Raw genomic sequence first — 21,866 nt, 5'->3', positions numbered from 1 at the left:
ACAATTGATCTGAATATTGAAATGATTTTAGGCAGGCTTGTCGGGTGGCAAGATAAAATGGAGTGCCTTAGGAGACTATCTATGACTTCATGTTAAGGCAGTTTTAGTGTTTGAGACATTCACATTTAATACTTGGTTGGTGACATCCAATTATGGAACACAGTGCAGGATTAGGGCACAGACTGAAGGTGCAGGTGTTGAAGGCACTAGGAGGAAGGGCAGAGGTTGGGATGAAGGTGGCACTGCAAAGGGTGGGGCAAAGGCGGCACAGTGCAGGGATTAGGGGCACAGTATAGGAATTAGTGTGCAGGAGGGGAGGAAGGAATAGAGGCAAAGGGGGTGTAGGATGGGAATTCAGGGGTTAGAAGGCCTATAGGGCAGGGGTGGACAATAATTTTTGACCAGGGGCCACATCATAAATTTTTGAAGTGGGGAAGGGACAGGTCCTCAGGCAGAAGGGTCCTCAGGCAGAAGGACACTTCCTGATTCCCCACCTACAGACCCTGATTGGTCTGTGGGTAAGGGAGTGCACAAAGTCTTTGCCCCCCCAGAGAAAACCGCCAGAATTTTAAAAAGGTTGTGAATAGTCTGGTTTTGAGTTAACACCATCACTCTTTCCTCTGGCGGTGGAAGGAGACTTTACGCACTCCCCCTCTGCCCCCAGGTCAACCAGGGTCTGGGGGAGAGGGAGCACGCAAAGTCTCTTGCTCCCTGCCCCTGCCCTGCAAGAGAGCACCATGCTTAGAGTCAACCACAAGCTGAGCAGCTATAAACTCTGCAAAGCAATAAACTGCAGATTTAAGGAGCATGCTTGGTCCTGCATTCAGAACCTTTTATCTGTTATCTATTAGAAAGGATTTCTAACAGTACGTGCTTTAACATAGTAAACCTGAGAATGCTCCCTTTGAAATCAATGAGAGTTTTGCCATTGACTTCAAATGGTAGCATCATAAAATCTAAAATGTGAGTGGTGCTTTTATTAAACCAATTAATGAATATATTTGAAATGTTTCTTTCCAAATCTAGATAACTTTTCAGAAGAGCCTGCCTTCAAATAAAAGCCTTCTTAAAATAGTCTTCTTTTTCTGCTCATAGTCAAACAGTCTCTTAATTTTTGTATCAAATAAAAAAAGATGTGAACTTTGTATAAGGGGAAATTAAGAACTGCTTGTTAACACTGGCTAGTGTGACATAAGGGATGTGTGATTTGTCATACAGGGGAGTTAAAGAAATGTCAAATGTACATAATTTGTATACTAATGATTTTAGACAAGCTGGATGACAAGTGTTGCTTTGACACTATTTTGGACACTGAATAAGAGAAAAGACTGAATGAAGATCTCAGTTTATCAGGTTACAAAGACTCAGGCAAACATATTCAAAAACTGAGATTACCCTTCAGGAAACTATCACTACCAGCTCTGCTTCAATGATGATCACCATATAGGACTCAACCCAAAGTCTGCACAAAGCACTTGGAAGTGGGAGTTAATGAATATTTTTCATCTGGGATTAAATGTACCCATGCTGATGGAAACCATAAACTGAATGTAGCTATATGAATGGAGTAACAGAAGAAGGCGTATCTCACTGTTCCAACTTCAGAATAGAAAGGTACAGGCCTACTGCCTCTCTCAGTTCTACTGGAGTTGTTTTATTTTGAATGTGGGACTGTCTCTTTTAGACACCCTGCAGCAGATTTCAAAGCCTCTTACAAAGAAAAGATTGACTGGCCCTGGCATGGGATCAAATTAAGGCTTGGCTACGCTAGAAAATGTTGGCTTGACAAGCACCTACCATGCAAGAGTCGGCAAGCAAAAGTGCTTGCAATAGATCACAAGCCTTGTCAGCATCATTGCAATTGCACTTGCTCAGAGGTTTCCTGCTGTTGCATTCTGTTTTAGGTCATTCTGCATGTCGCAGCTCTATTGTGTACATCCCTACATTAACTCACCCACAATCAGCACATACAAGTATTTATGTGGCATTTGTGACCTGTAACTGAAAGTGAGGCCCAACCAAAACCATGTTCATTTTTCCATTTGAAAATTATTTTTGACTCGGCTCTTCATTTCAATATCTTGGGCTAGCACTGTACCACAACAAAGACATTTCAGCCTAGAAATGACAGGGAGACGGGCTTTTTCTTCCTTCTGGTATAATTTCAAAGTCTGGTAATTTCTCCGTTGTCTCATCAGTCTTTGTGACTCAGATATTTTGGGAAGTAAAAACTGAGATTTGCTACCAATGGTGCTAGATACCACAGTGATAGGTGCTTTAGATACTTGTAGAGAGGAGACAGATTTCAACAAGTACTCAGTCTACATCCAGATAGATAAGTGAAATCCAGCAGGAGTGACATACTGACTACCTAATATCCTGTGCTGTTTCCCTTCTCCTAATGCCTTTTCTTCTCCTTTCACATTCCCCTGATTCTTTCTTTGTAATTCCTAGTGTTATAGTGAGGACTCTGATCAGAATTTTAATCTGAATATTTTTGAACAAAACTGTTGGCATTTCTCATGTAAACATATTTCAGATTGTTTGCCAGCTATCTGGTTTGACCATGCCTGACAAGCAGTTCACTAGCCATTATTTATAGTAGGTGACTGGTCACAGGGTATTGTTTCTGCACCCTGCCTGAAATGTTTTTAAATAGAAGGAGGAAGATCAGAGGGATGTCAAGCCCATGGTGCAAAAACTTCCTGCATGAACTTTTTACATACAGCTTCACAAGAAGATGTGCAAGATTTTCTGTTTCTCTGAAAATTCTTGAAAATAAAATACCCTCTCCCAAAATCATTCGTGAATGGCCACAGAAAATAAATAGTGTCATAAATGTCCTCATTTGAAGCATGCCTCTTGATAAATGCCCTTACTGGCACTCCTTAGGAGCAGGTCCTTCTTCCATATTCTTTGAGATCTGTCCTTATTCAGCATTCCCCCAGCAGCTCTTTATGCTGCTTTTCTACATAATGTGTCTCCTGTGTCATAAAACTGTTTTATTGTTTCACTTTGGATGCAGGTCAGATGCACGGTTTTGGAGATGACTATTTCATAGATCTTGTATTCCAGGTAGTATAAACTGAAATTCCTCCAGCATGTGGAACCTCAACGGGTCATTTAAAATTCACTTAAGTCTTTGGCCCACATCCCCAGGCAGCTGATATTACATGGCAAAGCTCCTTTGACTTCCAATTTTTACACTTACTAACTGAGAAACTATTTGCCAGGGCAAACTATTTTCCAGGTAACTTCACTGGCAGATGTGCCTGCTTATGCAAGAGTGGAATTGTGGGGTTTTTCTGTATTCAGTTCAGGATGTTTTATGCATTACCCAGAGTGTTCTCCAGTCCATGTAGCCTGAGATAGTGTAACTCTTAGGAGAGGCTCCAGCATGTGCTTGTTTAGAAACTAAATTACTAGATAATAAGCAAAAGATTTTTCTCTCATTATGTATCATATGGCAGAAGTGAGATAAAGTTGACATTGTCACGGATTCTTCCTCCAAACAATGTACTATTGTGCAACTGGGTTAATTATCTCTGTAAGGAAGAATTCATTAATTGTTAAACTGTCAATCAAAAATGTTGTGAAACAGGCATATGATGCCACATCACTGTGTAACAAATCTTCCTGTCTATCAAGAGCCTTAATGTACATGGATCAGATGGTAGATTCAGGTTTGTGGTATAAATCTGTGAGTAGCTGAGCAGCTCCTGCTGAGTATTTAATTTGAAAGTAGGATTGCCACTCCTGAAAAAAATAAAACAGGACATCCAAGACGATGCTATCTCTGAGTGTATAAAAATTGGCCATTTGGCTATATGTACTGTGCACTGTAACAGGTTTCAGAGCTATTTCCAAACAAGACGTAAACCTGAAGAAATGTGGAGAGATGGTAACTCTACCAGGGAACGGCCCACACTATCCACACTTAACTATCCAGGCCAGGGAGGAGACTTCCACGATCATCAGGGAGAAGAAAATCCTCCTTTGCCAAATTGCTTCTTTATGGGGACTGCAGCACAGGGACTGCCATAGGCTGCACTGTAGAAGTGCCTCTTCCATAGGTAGAGCTGGTAATGGTGGATCTGTATAACTGTAAATAAGACGATCATTCCTCTCTTCAATGCTAGCTGCAGTGGAGCTTCAGCCTCAGCTATATACTCACATGATTGAGTCCTCCCCTGACATGGGCTTTGTGGTACCTAAGGGTATGTCTACACTTCAAAGTTAATTTGAACTAACAGCCGTTAGTTCCAATTAACTTTAATAGGCGCTACACATACAAACCGCTAGTTCGAACTTAATTCAAAATAGTTAAACCTCATTCTACGAGGACTAACGCCTAGTTCGAATTAAGTAGTTCGAATTAAGGGCTGTGTAGCCACTTAATTCAAACTAGTGGGTGGCTAGCCCTTCCCAGCTTGCCCTGGTGGCCACTCTGGGCACAACCAGGGAAATTCTTCTGCCCTCCTCCCGGCCCCGGAGCCCTTAAAGGGGCACGGTCTGGCTACGGTGACCGTGACAGGTATAAGCCTGCCAGCACCCAGCCAGCAGACCCTGCACCTGGCACGGCACGAGCCAGCCACCTGCGGCCACCCAGCCCTCCGCCTCTTCCCGGGACCAGGCTGGTGGCTCCCAGGAGCCTGCCCGGGGCCGCAAGAGGTGGGCGCCCGCCGGGTCTAGTGTGGAGATCGTGGACCTCATCCAGGTTTGGGGGGAGGCCTCCAACGTCCACGACCTCCGCACTAGGCACAGGAAAGTGGCCGTCTAGGGCAGGATAGCTGCCAGCCTGGCCACCAAAGGCCACATGCAAAGCCAGGAGCAGGTTTGCATGAAAATCAAGGTGGTCCAGTGAGACCCCCGACCTTAAGCCCTGAGCTTAGAACATAAGAACATAAGAATGGCCGTACTGGGTCAGACCAAAGGTCCATCTAGCCCAGTAGCCTGTCTGCTGACAGTGGCCAACACCAGGTACCCTGGAGAGGATGGACCTAAGACAATGACCAAGCCAATTTTCTCATGCCATCCATCTCCAGCCTTCCACAAACAGAGGCCAGGGACACCATTTCTACACCCTGGCTAATACCACTCCATGGACCCAACCTCCATGACTTTATCTAACTTCTCTTTAAACTCTGTTATAGTTCTAGCCTTCACAGCCTCCTGTGGCAAGGAGTTCCACAGGTTGACTATTTGCTTTGTGAAGAAGAACTTTATTTTATTAGTTTGAAGCCTGTTACCCATTCATTTCATTTGGTGTCCTCTAGTCCTTATATTATGGGAACTAATGAAGAACTTTTCTTTATGCACCCTCTCCACACCACTTATGATTTTATAGACCTCTATCATATCCCCCCTCAGTCTCCTCTTTTCTAAGCTGAAAAGTCCCAGTCTCTTTAGCCTCTCTTCATATGGGACCTGTTCCAAACCCCTGATCATTTTAGTTGCCCTTTTTGGAACCCTTTCCAAGGCCAAAACATCTTTTCTGGGGTGAGGAGATCACATCTGTACACAGTACTGAAGATATGGCGTACCATAGTTTGATAATTCCCCTCCTTCTTCTTCCCCTGGCTTCCCCCTTCCAGCCCTCCTCCCAGGTTTCCCCCTCCCTTCTCCCACCCTCTCTCTTCCCCTCTCCCACCTCCTTTTCCCAGTCTCCCCAGAGGCTAATCCCCCCCACCCACCCTCCAGTTTTGTTAAATAAAGAGAGTTTCTATTTTTGAACACACGTGTCCTTTAGTTTGTACATCAGGAAGGGGGGCTAGGGAGGGGTAAGTGGAAGGAGGTGAGGGAGGAATGGGGCACGAGCCCCTGATGGGGAGGACTGGGGTGGCTCTGCAGGCTCCTCGGGGTGGAAGCTCTCCTGCAGCCCCCCGATTGACCTCCCCGGATGGCAGCCTGCGACAAGTGCAGCCGGGCTGATGGCCGAGTGCTGTGATGTGCCCAGTGTGGGCACTCAGGGCACTCCAAGTCAGGACTGCTTTGCTGTCCCTCATTGAGGTAGACAAGCAAGTGGGGAACCCTGAGAACTGTCTGTCCAGGGCGGGGGTCGGGTCCCTTTAAGCACAGCCCTCGGCTAGCCTGAGACAGCAGCTCCATGCTCTAAGTCCTAACCTGATGCCCTGCCGGCACTGCTTCCGGCCAGCCTTAACTTCGGTTCAGGGTCCACTCAATGTGGACATGCTAGTTCAAATTAGAAAAATGCTAATTCGAACTAGTTTTTAGGTCTAGATGCACTAGTTTGAATTAGCTTAGTTCTAATTAACTAATTCGAATTAAGTTAGTTAGAATTAGTGCTGTAGTGTAGACATACCCTAAGAGTGTAGACCAGTGATGGACAACCTTCTTCATCTCAGTGGATGGCAAGGTTGTTGTAAGCAAGACAGTCTCCCAGGAGAGGGTAGTTTTGCTAACTGCACTCGCATACCTAGAATTTGCAGGATGTGCCAACTGAACTGTAGCAGCACTTTTATTGGATGGAGAAGGAGCACATGGCTGTCTCAGTCAATGTTGTGTGCAACTTCGTGTCCTTGCTGAATGTACATGTTGCTTTAGTAATGCTAGTAGGAAAAAATATATGGATGGAAACCAGTGAAATCTGGCAAACCTGTGCTGGGCAACTGTAAACAAAATGTCTCATGGGCCACACGCAGAATGCCAATGGCCCGTGTGTGGCCCCCAAGGCGCAGGTTGCCCATCACTGCTGTAGATCCATTGCAAGGGCAGTCCACATCCTTCACCTCCCCTCTTCCCGCCCACACACATATGCCTTGCAATGCAGAACTACATGCACTGTGCTGTGCATGGGCCAGTTGGCACCTGCAAAGACAAAGCTTAGCAAGCAGGCTGCTCTGAATGAGAACTGGTCCCTTTGCCTTTGAAATAAATGCTTGGCTTTGAAACAAGAAAGCAGTGGACATTTTAAAATAGTGATCACAGCATGCACAATCCAAAGTGTGTAGTGTAAACATACCCTGAGTTTAACCTTTTAGTCACCAGTGACTACTATCCGTCCTTCTATCCATCACAACTACAAGTACTGAAGGGCTAGAGTCTGTTGCTATCACACTGTGTGGTACTCCCTGAACATTCTCATTGAAAGGCATGGTATCACTTGTGGAGTAAGATGCCCCTCAATATAGAATCATAGAATCATAGAATAATAGGACTGGAAGGGACCTCAAGAGGTCATCGAGTCCAGCCCCCCGCCCTCAAGGCAGGACCAAACTCCGTCTACACCATCCCTGACAGATGTCTATCTAACCTGTTCTTAAATATCTCCAGAGAGGGAGATTCCACCACCTCCCTTGGCAATTTATTCCAATATTTGACCACTCTGACAGTTAGGAATTTTTTCCTAATGTCCAATCTAAACCTCCCCTGCTGCACTTTAAGCCCATTACTCCTTGTCCTGTCCTCAGTAACCAAGAGGAACAAATTTTCTCCTTCCTCCTTGTGACACCCTTTTAGATATTTGAAAACCGCTATCATGTCCCCCCTTAATCTTCTTTTTTCCAAACTAAACAAGCCCAGTTCATGAAGCCTGGCTTCATAGGTCATGTTCTCTAAACCTTTAATCATTCTCGTTGCTCTTCTCTGTACCCTTTCCAATTTCTCCACATCTTTCTTGAAATGTGGCACCCAGAACTGGACACAGTACTCCAGCTGAGGCCTAACTAGTGCAGAGTAGAGCGGCAGAATGACTTCACGAGTTTTGCTTACAACACACCTGTTGATACAACCTAGAATCATATTTGCTTTTTTTGCAACAGCATCACACTGTTGACTCATATTCAACTTGTGGTCCACTATGACCCCTAGATCCCTTTCCGCCATGCTCCTTCCTAGACAGTCGCTTCCCATCTTGTATGTATGGAACTGATTGTTCCTTCCTAAGTGGAACACTTTGCATTTCTCTTTATTAAACCTCATCCTGTTTACCTCTGACCATTTCTCTAACTTGCTACGGTCATTTTGAATTATGTCCCTATCCTCCAAAGAAGTTGCAACCCCACCCAGTTTGGTATCATCTGCAAACTTAATAAGCGTACTCTCTATCCCAATATCTACATCATTGATGAAGATATTGAGCAGTACGGTTCCCAAAACAGACCCTTGCGGAACTCCACTTGTTATCCCTTTCCAGCAGGATTTAGCACCGTTAACAACAACTCTCTGACTACGGTTATCCAGCCAATTATGCACCCACCTTATCGTGGCCCTATCTAAGTTATATTTGCCTAGTTTATCAATAAGAATATCATGCAAGACCGTATCAAATGCCTTACTAAAGTCTAGGTATATGACATCCACCGCTTCTCCCTTATCCACAAGGCTCGTTATCCTATCAAAGAAAGCTATCAGATTAGTTTGGCATGACTTGTTCTTCACAAACCCATGCTGGCTATTCCCTATCACTTTATTACCTTCCAAGTGTTTGCATATGATTTCCTTAATTACCTGCTCCATTATCTTCCCTGGGACAGACGTTAAACTGACCGGTCTGTAGTTTCCTGAGTTGTTCTTATTCCCCTTTTTATAGATGGGCACAATATTTGCCCTTTTCCAGTCTTCTGGAATCTCCCCTGTCTGCCATGATTTTTCAAAAATCATAGCTAAAGGCTCAGATACCTCCTCTATCAGCTCCTTGAGTATCCTGGGATGCATTTCATCAGGACCTGGTGACTTGCTGACATCTAACTTTCCTAAGTGATTTTTAACTTGTTCTTTGTGTATCCTATCTTCTAAACTTACCCTCTCTCTGCTTGTATTCACTACGTTAGGCACACCTCCAGACTTCTCGGTGAAGACCGAAACAAAGAAGTCATTGAGCATCTCTGCCATTTCCAAGTTTCCTGTTACTGCTTCTCCCTCCTCACTAAGCAGTGGGCCTACCCTGTCCTTGGTCTTCCTCTTGCTTTTAATGTATTTATAAAAGGTCTTCTTGTTTCCCTTTATGCCTGTAGCTAGTTTGATCTCATTTTGTGCCTTTGCCTTTCTAATCTTGCCCCTGCATATGAAGAAAGGTATCAGAGGCTGGCCTGAAATAAAGTGCAGTAACATTTTTAAAGGCCTGATGGCATCTCTGTCACATTTCTTGATCATGAAAAAATTGATCAAATGAATCCTTAACACACTCTGTAATCAATACTCGCTATAGCATGTATTCCACTTGCATAATAAATTAATTTCACAGCATGGTATCTCTTATGTTGGGCATAAGCTGTCCCTGGAAAATGAATTCTGCAGAAGATGCATCTCTGCAATAGCAAAGCAATCCTGTGTATTATTTTCAACTATTTCTTTAATTACTTGCTGAAATGCAATTATTAAAAATTCTATCTATTGGAAATTGTAAATAGGAAAAATCTCCTGTTTTAAGGAGATTTTTAAAAGCTCATTACTTCTTTAAAAGCTCATCTCTTTAAAAGCTCATTACTTCTTCCTGCAATAACTCCAGGCTTTGTGCCTATACCTTTCAAACCCTGAGCTGCTCTTATTTATGGCTGAAAGCTGTAGAATGATGGTTATTCCAGATGACCTTGAACACTAATACATCCTGAGCCATTTGATACTTCCAAGCTGCAACAGAATAAAGGAGGTGATGGATTTAGTGGGTAAATCACTGCCTGAAGGGACTGCTCCATTTCAAAGTAGTCATCCTTACACTGATGTCATCAAGCATCTTAGCAAGACCTCTGGCTGAATATAGTATTTGAGGATGTTAAAAGATTATTTACACAGATTTGTAGCACATCAGGGTGCATTAATCCCAGTTATTTCCCTAAATGGTACTTAAGATGTCATTGGAACTGAAATAAAGGCAATTGCCACTGACTGGAGAGGTTTCTTGACAATGCAATTTGTCTTCTAAGCATCTGTTTTGTATCTGTCATACAAAAAGAACCTCATCATAGCTCGAAAGGAGCTTGTTTGACATTGCTGTATTTTTATTGGCCTCAAATTTAACTATAACAATATTAGACCAATTGATTTTCTGATACACTCAGAAAAAAGTTTAGTTTATGTTAGAGTGAAGTTTAGTTTATGTTAGAGTGAAGAGAGTTCAGAAAAACACATGTAGCACGTTCACTGTTCAATTAAAAAATAAAAGATCTATTGGTTCTTGAACTTAGGACAAATTTAATTAACTTCAATAGATAAATCTTCAATTTTACACATGCTCTCTCTCACTGGGCTTACTAATAGAAGACATAGTGCTCTCACATCCAAAGCAAAGAAGTAATGATTTTAACCTTCCATTTTAAGAGAAACAGTGAACATGTGCAGCTGTCAACCCAAATTCTCCCCTGGATATAGGTTGCTATGTCAAACGTCACAGCACAGAGTGACCCTAAGACTGATGCAGCTGGTTACAGAAGGATCCCTCTGGTGTAGGGGACTCATCCAGTATAATAGCCGGCAAAATGACTACCATGCCATTTCTCATCATGCAGCTTGCATGGGAGTTGTGGCCAAAGACAGGGAGCATGGCTGAAGCTTTCCTGCTTTCTGGTACTCCCCAGCTGCTCTAATGGGCCTTTGGTGGGGATTAATAGCTGATAACAATGTACACCTGAGGACTGGGCCAGAACTCAGCTGGCCCAAAGTATGGGGTGGAAAAGGTAACTTAAAACCCTCCTGAGGTGTGTTATGCCATTTTGTTTTCTGGTGTTGAACATGCTTTGGGCTCTTTTTTATCTTGTTTGGGCTTAAAACTAAACTCAGAAAAGGGCTCCTGTAAAAGTTGATAGAACTTGACAGTTGTCTTTGTAGTAATGATCCTGTAGTGATTTACAGAGTTTGTACAATGTTTGTTGTCTCTAATCTAGAATAAATATGATTCGAGTCTTTCTCTGATTCACTTGCTGTTCTTGTACAAGACGGTCCCATTCACAAGAAGTTCATGCTACACTGATCCCCTTGTAAATTCTAATTATTAGATTATTTCATCGAACAGTTCCAGCATGACTGCCATCTTCCATTAGCGGTAGGTTCACATTGTGGCTAAATGTGACGTGGCATAATTCTCATCAGAGCCCAGTTTGCTTAATTTTCAATATCTAATTAGAGAATGGCAGTGAGTTTAGAACTTGCCCAGGTTTGAGGATTTCTTTCAAAGACCTCCTAGTTAAAACTAGTCCCTAATTGGGACCATCCCACCCCTAGTTTATGGCTACTATTACTTGACCCAGGAAATAATGAAGATCAGTGTGACCTGATCTAAAGATTCACTGAACGAAGTGTGGGAGGAACCAGTAATGTTCTGGAGAATCCAGAGATGACCATAGCAGAGAAACCTTATATGAGCCTAAAAGCCCCTCTGTAACAACTGGCAAGGAGGTTACAAGAATATTCTAGGACTGTCAAGTGATTAATTGCATGTGACTCCCCTTTGAAATGCCATGGTGGAGTTTCAACGGGGCAGCCCTGCATGGAGCCCAGGATCAGCTGACCCCGGGCTCCGGGCTCCATGCAACGCTGAGCCTTGGAAGCGCTGCAGTGGCGTTTCCAAGGGGCAGCGCATTAGGAGCCTGGGATCAGCTGAGGACTTCAGCTGATCCCCAGTTCCGCTCTTGCAAAATCCCTTTGAAGCGCCATAACAGCACTTCAAAGGGGCTTTGCAATGTGAAGCCTCTTTGAAGTGCCATTTTGGTGCTTTAAAGGGGCAGCGCATAAGGAGCCTGGGATCAGCTGGAGTCCTCAGCTAATCACCGGCTCCGTGTTGCAAAGCCCTTTCAAAGTGCCGCTTTGGCGCTTCAAAGGGGCTTTGCAACAGCAGAGTCGGGGATCGGTTGGGGACTCCAGCTGATCCCAGGCTCCTAATTCACTGCCTCTTTAAAGCGCTGGAGCGGCACTTCAAAGGGACAGCAGAGCATTAACGCCTGCGATTAACGCATTAAAAAAATTAAAGCGTTAATCCTGTCCTGCATTAATCGCAGGTGATAATGCAGGTCAAATGACAGCCCTAGAATATACTGTTCCTAGTACATATGTTTCAGTTCATCCTAGAACACTGTATGAGATTTTAAATGAAAGCCAGGATCACACTGATCATTAATAGCATAGTGACATAGGACTCCTCTAGTTTAGAGAGATTAGCCTACTTAACTCTTCAGAGTGTGTTATGATATTGTTTTATACATAACCTCTTGTTTCCATAACCCTTACTCACTATCCCTTGAATCTTTGATAATCGTTGTTCATTATTCACTATCTATCTATCTATCTATCTATCTATCTATCTATCTATCTATCTATCTATCTATCTATCTATCTATCTATCTATCTATCTATCAGTGCTGTGATATGATACTAGGAGCTGAACCTGAGTTAAATCATACAAACTGGCATGTACATTCTTTCTGTAAGAGAACCAGGCCTACTATTTCTGTGAGTGAATTTCAGCAGATAAAAGGCTGGACACTACAGGAGTATGCTTTAACAGGGTTCAGGGCCTTGGGTGTGCCTGTTATTACCCTCCAAGGCAAAGAAAGGGCTGACATAGCCCAGAGGAGAGTGCTTGAGTTGAGGATATGCAAGTCTCCTATTTGCTGGAGGCAAGGGAGTAACAAGCTGAGCCTCAGTATCCGAAGCACTGCCACACCTTGATTTTCCAAATAATGCTTCCCTGCTGTCATTTTGGTCTCTTAGAAAGTGAAATTGATGTGTAAATCGAGGTGCATGAGATAATGTGAGACATAACATTTTAAACATTGTTAGATACTTTTTTTTCCATTCACCCACAGCTAATCCTCTGCGAATGGTACATAAATGTCAGTCATAGCATCACTAAACACACAGCAAAGAGGAACAGCACATTTGGCATCTGCTACCACTGGATAGCTCTGGCACTGCATGACACAACATCTGTCAGTGACAGATTTCTTCTTCAGCTGCCCCAGACATGGCTGATGATGCTCTCCTAAATTACAGAATGCTTCTTTGATGAGAGCTTGGGTAACTGTAATGCTATATTGTGTAACAAAAATAATATTAATATTATATTCACTATATTCACTATTGAATGATGTTTGAGGTATGGGGAGGTAGAGATAAGTCAGTCACTCCATTATTAGGTCATTCCCTGCCAGACAGTATCCCCCCCCAAATTCAAAGAGCAAATCGTGCAGTTCCAAGCTAAATGCCTTTTATTGTAGACTGACAAACAATGAACAAGCACACGTAAAGTTTCTGTGAGAGGAAAAACAGAGTCTCTGCCACCTGGCAAGATCCTCTTGCCACAACTCCTTCAATAGGCTTGCAAAGACTCCTCCCATCTAATGAGGCAACACAAAGAAAAGAGAATCCTATCACGGTGTCACATCTACCCTGAAGGTCTACTTCTTCCACACATCCTATAAGCAATCAGCTGACAAAGTGCTCTACTCATTTATTCAAATCATGTATCCTCTGAATGGATTCTTTTATGCTGAGGGAAGGCGTTGACTACAGTGGCATGAATTCAATAGAAATTAAGCTGGGAGAGGTTGAGAAGCTAATGGAAGCCATGCATTCTGTGCACATAGATGGGAGAAAGGCAAGATTGCAGCCTATCAGTGCAAGTGAAGGGAGGGCTTGAGAAATGAAAACAGAAAAAAAGTGGCCAAAACTGAGCAGAACTGGTCAAAAAATCACCCTATTTTGCCTGTCAAAAATTGGATTTTTCAACAAACACTTCAAAATTATATTAAAAACTCAGTTCAAAACTAAATGAAGTTTTCATTGCATTTCATTTCAAATGTTCCCATTCAAAAATTATGTCAAATGAAATTCCCACACCCTCTAAAAAATATCATTTTTAAAAAATAATCCATATTTCATCAGGAACATTTTTGTTTGAAAAATGTTAATGGCTCTAAAAGTCAGAAAAGCAGCACTCTAGAGGTAGGAGAGGGGAGAAGGCAAATGAAAAAAAGGTGAGTGAGGGTGAAAACTTTGAAACTCTGCCACTTGAACTGTCAGCTGGAACTCTTGCATCAGGGAGATAAGTGCATGATGGGAAAGCAAAAAATAAATATTGGAAGATACTTAGGGCTAGATTCTCAAATGATGAAAATCAATATGGGCCCACTGAAGTCAGCTACATCCTACTGCTCTACACCAGCTAAAGCCCTAGTCTTTAGGATTTAACCACATTAACACAGCATAAATTGTAGTCACAAAATGCTGATGAGTGCTAATTAAGCATGGTTCAATTACATTTGTGTCTGAATGATTCATTTACTTATTTCCAATTTCCTTTTGCTTTAGTTGTTCCTCAAAGAAGTCATTACATGCTACAGTCAAAGCCGCAACCAGAACAACAAATTCATTAAAATCCACTTCATTGTCTTTATTGGTATCCAGATCTTTCATGATTTTATCAACTAGCTGGGGATCCTTTTGGCACTAGAGAGAAAAAAAGAAAATTAATTAAAAAAAGCCATATAGGTTGACCTGCAGTTTGATGTTTCTTAATGTAGTTAGGCTTGGCAAAATTCCTTTATTTTTTGTTTGACTAATTTCCGTTTATTTTAAAGCATTTTGAATTTGTATCTATTTACAGTTTCACAATTGTGCAGAATTAAGGTTTTTAACCATTTTGTTCTTTGTTTATCAATACAAATTTTTACAGGTGTGGGAAACTATGGAGAGGGTCAGATAAAAATTATTGAATGATAGCAAATGCTGAAAGCTTTATAACAGTTAAAACACAAATTATCAACATCACATGTCAAAATATATCAGGGAAATATCCTGAAATCAAACTCTTGTAAGTTCTCAAACAGCATTTTTCTTACTTAGCTTATTATCAATGGAAAAATAATTTTTCTTTGTTTTGTTGTGGTGAAACTGATGATTGTTAACATTTATTGGTGAAAATATAATCCTTTCAAGTCTCAATATAGTCTGCCTGAACATTATTTTCTCACAAGTTCAAAATGTTTTTCGTTTTTTTGAAGAGACATATGTTGCTGCTTTAGATCCACAAGCCTTACAAGAATTTCTTTTTCATATGTACTGTATCTTTAACTAGTCCAAATGTCTCAGGTTTGTACTTAGTTTAACAAGAAATGACTTAACAATGATGGACATCTTCAATGTATTGTTCTGTTATATCATAGTACAATCCAGTAATGTGCTAAAAGTTTAAGTAATATCAGTTATTTCAATCTGTTGTAAAAATGAAAAATAAAAGAGCTGTGTGAAATTTGCAATTAAGTGACAATATATCAATATTGACAGTGTTAAAAGCATAAGACCAGATTTTCAAAAAGGCTTGGCAACAAATATGCATTTAAATGAAGCAACCAGACTTGGGGAGCTATGAGTAAAAATCTGGTCCATGATGTCTATATTAAAATATCAACTACTATATATCAATGTTGGTTGGGGATTTTTGTTCTTTTGTAAAAAAAATGCTATTTATAATTTCAAGCAGTTATTTATATAGGGCCAGACACTGTCTTCTTTTGTCATAGTTGGTAGAACCTCACTTAACAGGTATGTATCCTACTCAGCATGAGTAAGGGCAGCATAATCTTCCCATAATAATAAATCAATAGGCAGGATTAAAAAAGAAAACCCATTCCAAGACATTTTACAAATTGATTCAAAATAATTCTGCTATTGATATTAAAGACCACAAAATTGTTAGGGTACCTAAAACACAGGAAATCAATTATGCATCAGATTCCATAAGAATTTCAGTTTGAATAATTTCAGAAAATAATATATGTGCATAAATACATTCAAATCAGCGTTGACTCTGAGAACTCTTCTCAGCCATATTTCTGTTCAGTACAGATAGGGAGCTATCTATAGCTAGAACACATGGATTGCTAATAAACCTATGCACAAATGTGTACCTCATAACTGTAAGCCTCAAGAAGCCCTCAAACAGCATGAAACATTCTCAGTGCTGATCACAATCAATCTGTATATGTTTGAGACTGCATGCTCATTTCCATTCACTACACTTAAAACTTTCTCTTCCTGAGCTCTTTATACCTGTATTGTATCCCACTTTTGCTGAGGGTCGGTCTACACTCAGTTTCAACTAAATTGAGTTAACTAAATCATTTTTCTCTATTTCTAGACTGCATTTTATCACTGATGTTCAAACACTCTGCCAAATAAATCAGTGAAATACATGGTTTTCATCATTTGTGACTGGTGGTTCAAAGCAAAGGTACATGTTTTAACATACTTGACAAAGAAGACATTTGATATTAGCACTTTCTCTTTGGCTCCACAAACACAGTTTCATTTGATTGTATAATTCAGATGCGGTCACAGCATGGACTTCATTGTATGAGGAAACGCTATTCCAGAATCGTTCAACAGCTATTTATTTTACCCACTAAATCTTAAAATAAAACAATGCAGAAACTGTCTCTTACTGAAAGGAAGTCAGTGAGTTCACTGGTAAGGAGCAGTTTCAGTTCTCCTTTATTCAGTTTGTATTTGTCCCCTTCTTTGCCTGAGTAATGGTGAAAAATCTTGATCAAGATGTCCATAGCATTCTCCAGCTGTGTAGGCATATTGTGGTGTGAAACAGCTCTAGGACAGAGAACAAAGATCATTGGTACTGCACATGAATTATATAGAACCCAAGCACATGAGGAGATAGAAAGCTGTCTGGAGCAGCTGTAAAACAGAACCTGTCATAAATACTGAAAAAGTGTATTCATTTACTCCATGCAGTCAAATGGTGGTTTACATCACTAGACTATGGTACAATTAAAGTAAAACATTGTACTGCAGATTAGCTCTGGAAAATAAATGTGAAGGGTTACATGAAAGCTTTACTGGTCAAGACCAACAGGAAACCATTTGTACAGCAAGTTGAAGCCACAGGTATAAAGAAAGCATATTATACCAGTACATAATTTCCTACCTGTTCAGCCAAAACAGTATTGTCAACTAGTAGTACTAGATAAGTCATACACACATTTATACTGAAGGCTTGTTCCCTAGCACACCAATTTCCCTGAGGCTCAGAGAGAAATCATTAACTATAGCAGATTCAAATGCTGAAGCATTAGCTTTCACTTGATTGGGTCCTATTGTTTTAGGGATTTTTTTAAGTCACCTGGAATGAAGTCATCTCAAGGGGCCTTCACAGAGCATTCAGTAGGGAGAAGAGCAATCCCTTCATTAAAAACAGGAAAGTGTGGAAATACAATTAGTTGCTAGGAAGCTGAGGACTGGGAAAATGACTAAAAATAGAGTTTAGTGAAATGGAAACATTACTTTGCATAAACCAAGGGTGAACTATTACAAAGTGGTAATAAGATAAACATGTCAGGAAAATCACTAGCAATATCATACAATAAAAAGTGAGAATTAACAATTTTACAAACTAGGTGAAATGTTACCAAGAAAATATACACTTGACACACTCTAGCCAATGGTCACCTAATTTCTAAAACACATAGACTCATAGACTCATAGACTTTAAGGTCAGAAGGGACCATTATGATCATCTAGTCTGACCCCCTGCACAGTGCAGGCCACAAAATCTCACTCACCCCTCCTAGAATAATCCTCTCACCTATTTCTCAGATATTGAAGCCTTCAAATACTTTGAAGACCCCAAGATGCAGAGAATCCTCTAGCTGTGATCTGTACCCCATGCTACAGAGGAAGGCGAAAAACCTCCAGGGCCTCTGCCAATCTACCCTGGAGGAAAATTCCTTCCCGACCCCAAATATGGCGATCAGCTAAACCCTGAGCATGTGGGCAAGACTCATCAGCCAGACACCCAGAAAGTTCTCTATAGTAACTCCTATCATCCCTCCATTGACCTATTACCCACTGATAATGAATGGTCAATTAGTTACCAAGATCATGTTATCTCATCAAACCATCCCCTTCATAAACCTATCTAGTTTAATCTTGAAACCAGATAGATCTTTTGCCCCCACTACTTCCCTTGGAAGGCCGTTCCAAAACTTCACTCCTCTAATGGTTAGAAACCTTTGTCTAATCTCAAGTCTAAACTTCCTACTAGCCAGCTTATATCCATTTGTTCTTGTGTCCACATTGGTATTAAACTTAAATAATTCCTCTCCCTCCCTGGTATTTATCCCTCTAATATATTTAAAAAGTGCAATCATGTCTCCCCTCAGCCTTCTTTTGGTTAAAGTAAACAAGCCAAGCTCCTTGAGTCTCCTTTCATAGGACAGGTTTTCCATTCCTCGGATCATCCTAGTGGCCCTTCTTTGTACCTGTTCCAGTTTGAATTCATCCTTCTTAAACATGGGAGACCAGAACTGCACACAGTATTCCAAATGGGGTCTCACCAATGCCTTGTATAATGGCACTAATACCTCCTTATCCCTACTGGAAATACCTCGCCTAATACATCCCAAGATCATATTAGCCTTTTTCACGGCCATGTCACAATGGCGGCTCATAGTCATTCTATAATCAACCAGGACTCCGAGGTCCTTCTCCTCCTCCGTTACTTCCAACTGATGTGTCTCTAGCTTATAACTAAAATTCTTGTTATTAATCCCTAAATGCATAACCTTACACTTCTCACTATTAAATTTCATCCTATTGCTATCACTCCAATTTACAAGATCATCCAGATCTTCCTGTATGATATCCCGATCCTTTTCTGGACACACATCTGTCTACTAAACGGATTGAATGCTTTATCAATATCTAGACACAGAGATATAAGCATGCTTTTCTGAAATGATCATAAAGAAAAAGATGTATCTCTGATTTCCATCGCTATTTATTTTACTCTGTTTAATACTTTTTTCACTATGAGCTTATCACACTCAAAAAAATCACTGAAAACAACAGAAGAGTTGTAAATGGTGCATGCAAAATATATATTCTCTTATTGTTTGACCTTTTGAAAATGGGCCCACGTGCAGGCCTGGAGATTAGAAAACAGTCATCTCAAAATAATTCCTTTCAAACCAAACCAAACCAAACCAAACTATAATCTAATCTAATCTGTGTGCATTTCTAAAACAGCAAACCTTAATGTTTAGGCACTTGGGGCAGATTTGTAAAGCTATTTAGGCACAGCAAGGTGCAAATACGTACCTAGTAAGATTTCTAAAATTGCCTAGGACCCATATACTCAAATGTATTTAGGTGCCTCACTCTTACTGAAATCCCTCTAGACACACAGCTGAATCTTTAGGAATCTAAATCTTTGTGAATCAGGCCTTTGCTTAAAAAAGTCCTCGTCATGAGCTCAGCAGAAAACCAGATAGATGTGTCCTGCATCTGCTCTGCAGGTCCCTAAAAAGAAAAGTAAAATTAAGAGTCAAGGGCCCTCCAGGGAGAATCTCTTGCTATCAGCCCTTAGAGTTTGAGAACATGTTTTATCTCCCAATATTCACCTTCACCCTAATACCCAGTGAATATTCTCTCCCTGTGCTAATCCTTTTCCTTTCTTGCTCACCATACCTATCAATGAAGCCAAACACACTGATGAGCTCCAAATGGTACCAATGCATCAGTTTATTTACTTGGGAACTTGCCATGAATGCATCATCACTGAGCTCCTCTCTCTGGTCTGGCTACCTGAAGACTTCAGAGCCTCTGTCTTTCACAGGACTAGCACTGGCTGCCTGAGAATTGCCTTATCCTCTGTGATCAGGACATCCCATGACAGCTACTTTCTACTGGATCCATGACATTGCGATTCTAGGAGGCACTTAGTGTGTTGGGCTCTCACCCCGTACTATACCCACCCATGGAATGCAACAAGCGCTCCCCTTCTTGGCATCATCCATTTGCTCTCCCTTTGGCGGTGGATAACACCCAGAAGGTTCTACTGAGAGGCAGTCTAATACTCTAGTGACATAGCCTTTAGTCCTGCCTTGAGGGCAGGGGACAGGATTCGATGATCTCTCGAGGTCTCTCCCAGTTCTAGTATTCTATGATTCTATGATACATCTGGAGCATTCCATTTACTTACCACTGTTGAGATGGTGCATAACAAGTATCATCACAAGCAGCTGGGCCATTCAGGGTTGTATCTTCTTGTGATCACTAATACCTACATAATTGCTCAGAAATTTTTATTAATCAGATTAATTAAAACATCTGAATAAGATGATTAAATAAACAGCAGCAAAGACCCTCTAGCCTGCATCCTCAAATCAACAGTACTGAAAACTGTGGAATATCCACAATCATATATACAATTCAGCATACATCTCTCTAAACCACATCTAGCTACCAAGTAGTGTAAATACAATTAGCTATGCAGAGAAAGCAATGGGTATAACTTTCAGATGAGAGATATAAACTTTCAGTGCCCTCTTCCTCAGGACACAAGAAAGTTGTATCTTTATTGCATAAGCACAATAATTTATACAATGATATAATCTGCATAGCCCCTTCCAGTACTCTGACTACTTCACTTTAGCTAATTGTCTAAGAAATGCTATTCTGTGGGGCTGGCTAATATTTGTGTCACAAGAAATTGTCATGATTTCACTTGGCTCTTCTGTTAGAGGAACCCAGGAACACTCTCTTTCTACATGACTTCAAAGAACATGGAGAATGCTCGGCAGATTAGTATCAGGCCCTACTACAGCAGCCACTCTCGACCTTTTCAGGCTACTGTTCCCTGCTCAGGAGCGTGATTTGTCTTCTGCACACCCAAGTTTCACCTCACTTAAAAATTACCTGCTTACAAAATCAGACATCAAAATACAGAAATGTCACGGCACACTATTACTGAAACATTGCTGACTTTCTCATGTTTATCATATAATTATAAAATATATCAATGGGAATATAAATATTGTACTTACATTTCAGTGGATTGTATACAGAGCAGAATAAACAAGTCATTGAAATTGTACTTTGTACTGACTTTGCTAGTGCTTTTTATGCAGCCTGTTGTAAAAGTAGGCAAGAAGCTAGGAATGAGTTGATATAACCCCTGGATGACCTCTGTGTACTTGCAGGGGTATGTGTACCCCTGATTGAAAACCAGTACCATACAAAAATAGGTGGTTACCCCAAATTAATAGAAATCATTGGATTACTTTTACCTTCCTTTCAAGCTGTGTTACCTGCTCTGTTTTAATATAGGCTGTACTGCAGTGGTCCCCAACCTTTCGTGGCTGCCGGGCGCCGGGGGTGGAGCCACTCACACGGGGATAGGGGCCGCCCACATGCCCTGAGCCCAGGGCTGGCACTGCGCATGTGCCGTGCGCTGGGGGCAGGGGCTGCCCACGCGCTCCGAGCCTGGGGCCGGCGCCACACGTGCCGCACGCCGGGGGTGGGGCCAGACCAGATGTTTCGGCAGGCACACATAAATGCCCCGGCGGGCACCGCCTTGGGGACCACTGCTGTACTGTATCTTGCTAATTCATGACAGCCCACTGAAATCATTGGAAAGGTTCCCAGTGGGAGCAGGCCTTACAAAAATTCCCTTCATAGTTGATGACCAGATTTTATTTAAAATAAAATAAAACTGGCCTATAAATCAGAAACAGAACTAAACATGGCCTGATCTCCTGGCTTAGCTATATACTCCAGCATTTAAGCTGTTTCCCCTTTATGTTCTGGGTGCTTTCCCATAATGTGCTGGCTAGCACAGTGGAGCTGTGGTAGTGGGAGGAGCATTGTGCCCCAAATATAGGCCAGAAGTGGCTTATGGTACTTCCCCCTAGATGAGGGGTTGTTAGAGCCACTGAGAGCCTCTTTCACTTGCTTTCCAAAAACCTCAGTTTGCCTCTGAAATATATGTCTGTACTGACACCTGCATTCCTGACTACACATTGCAATAGACACTTCATCACTGGCTTGGTTACTTTCCAGGAACCAGACCCTGTAAGCGTACACCCTGCTTTGTTCATGTATAACCTGAGCTCGACATTCCA

At 41.5% G+C, this 21,866-nt stretch overlaps 1 protein-coding gene across 2 annotated transcripts; it reads right to left on the bottom strand.

Annotated features, from left to right (window-relative positions):
- Window positions 1–13,149: 13,149 nt before the first annotated feature.
- Window positions 13,150–20,871, bottom strand: S100Z (S100 calcium binding protein Z). 2 transcript variants are annotated; one of them, XM_006119125.5, is made up of 4 exons: window positions 20,790–20,871; window positions 19,946–20,026; window positions 16,395–16,554; window positions 13,150–14,400 (listed from the first exon to the last, which is right to left on the bottom strand). In XM_006119125.5, the coding sequence occupies exons 3-4, from the start codon at window positions 16,533–16,535 to the stop codon at window positions 14,233–14,235; spliced, it is 309 nt and encodes a 102-aa protein (XP_006119187.1). In that variant the 5' UTR covers window positions 16,536–16,554; window positions 19,946–20,026; window positions 20,790–20,871; the 3' UTR covers window positions 13,150–14,232. The 2 variants fall into 2 exon arrangements, with proteins under 2 accessions (XP_006119187.1, XP_089635488.1); XM_089779362.1 differs by lacking the exons at window positions 19,946–20,026; window positions 20,790–20,871 and having other exon boundaries at window positions 16,395–16,577.
- Between the last annotated feature and the right edge of the window lie 995 nt (window positions 20,872–21,866).

The sequence above is a fragment of the Pelodiscus sinensis genome, chromosome 6 (genome assembly GCF_052426305.1).
Source record: "Pelodiscus sinensis isolate ZL-2025 chromosome 6, ASM5242630v1, whole genome shotgun sequence".
Taxonomy (NCBI): Eukaryota; Metazoa; Chordata; order Testudines; family Trionychidae; genus Pelodiscus; species Pelodiscus sinensis.
Note: the sequence above shows the minus strand (reverse complement) of the source record. Positions and strands in the feature narration are given on the sequence as shown.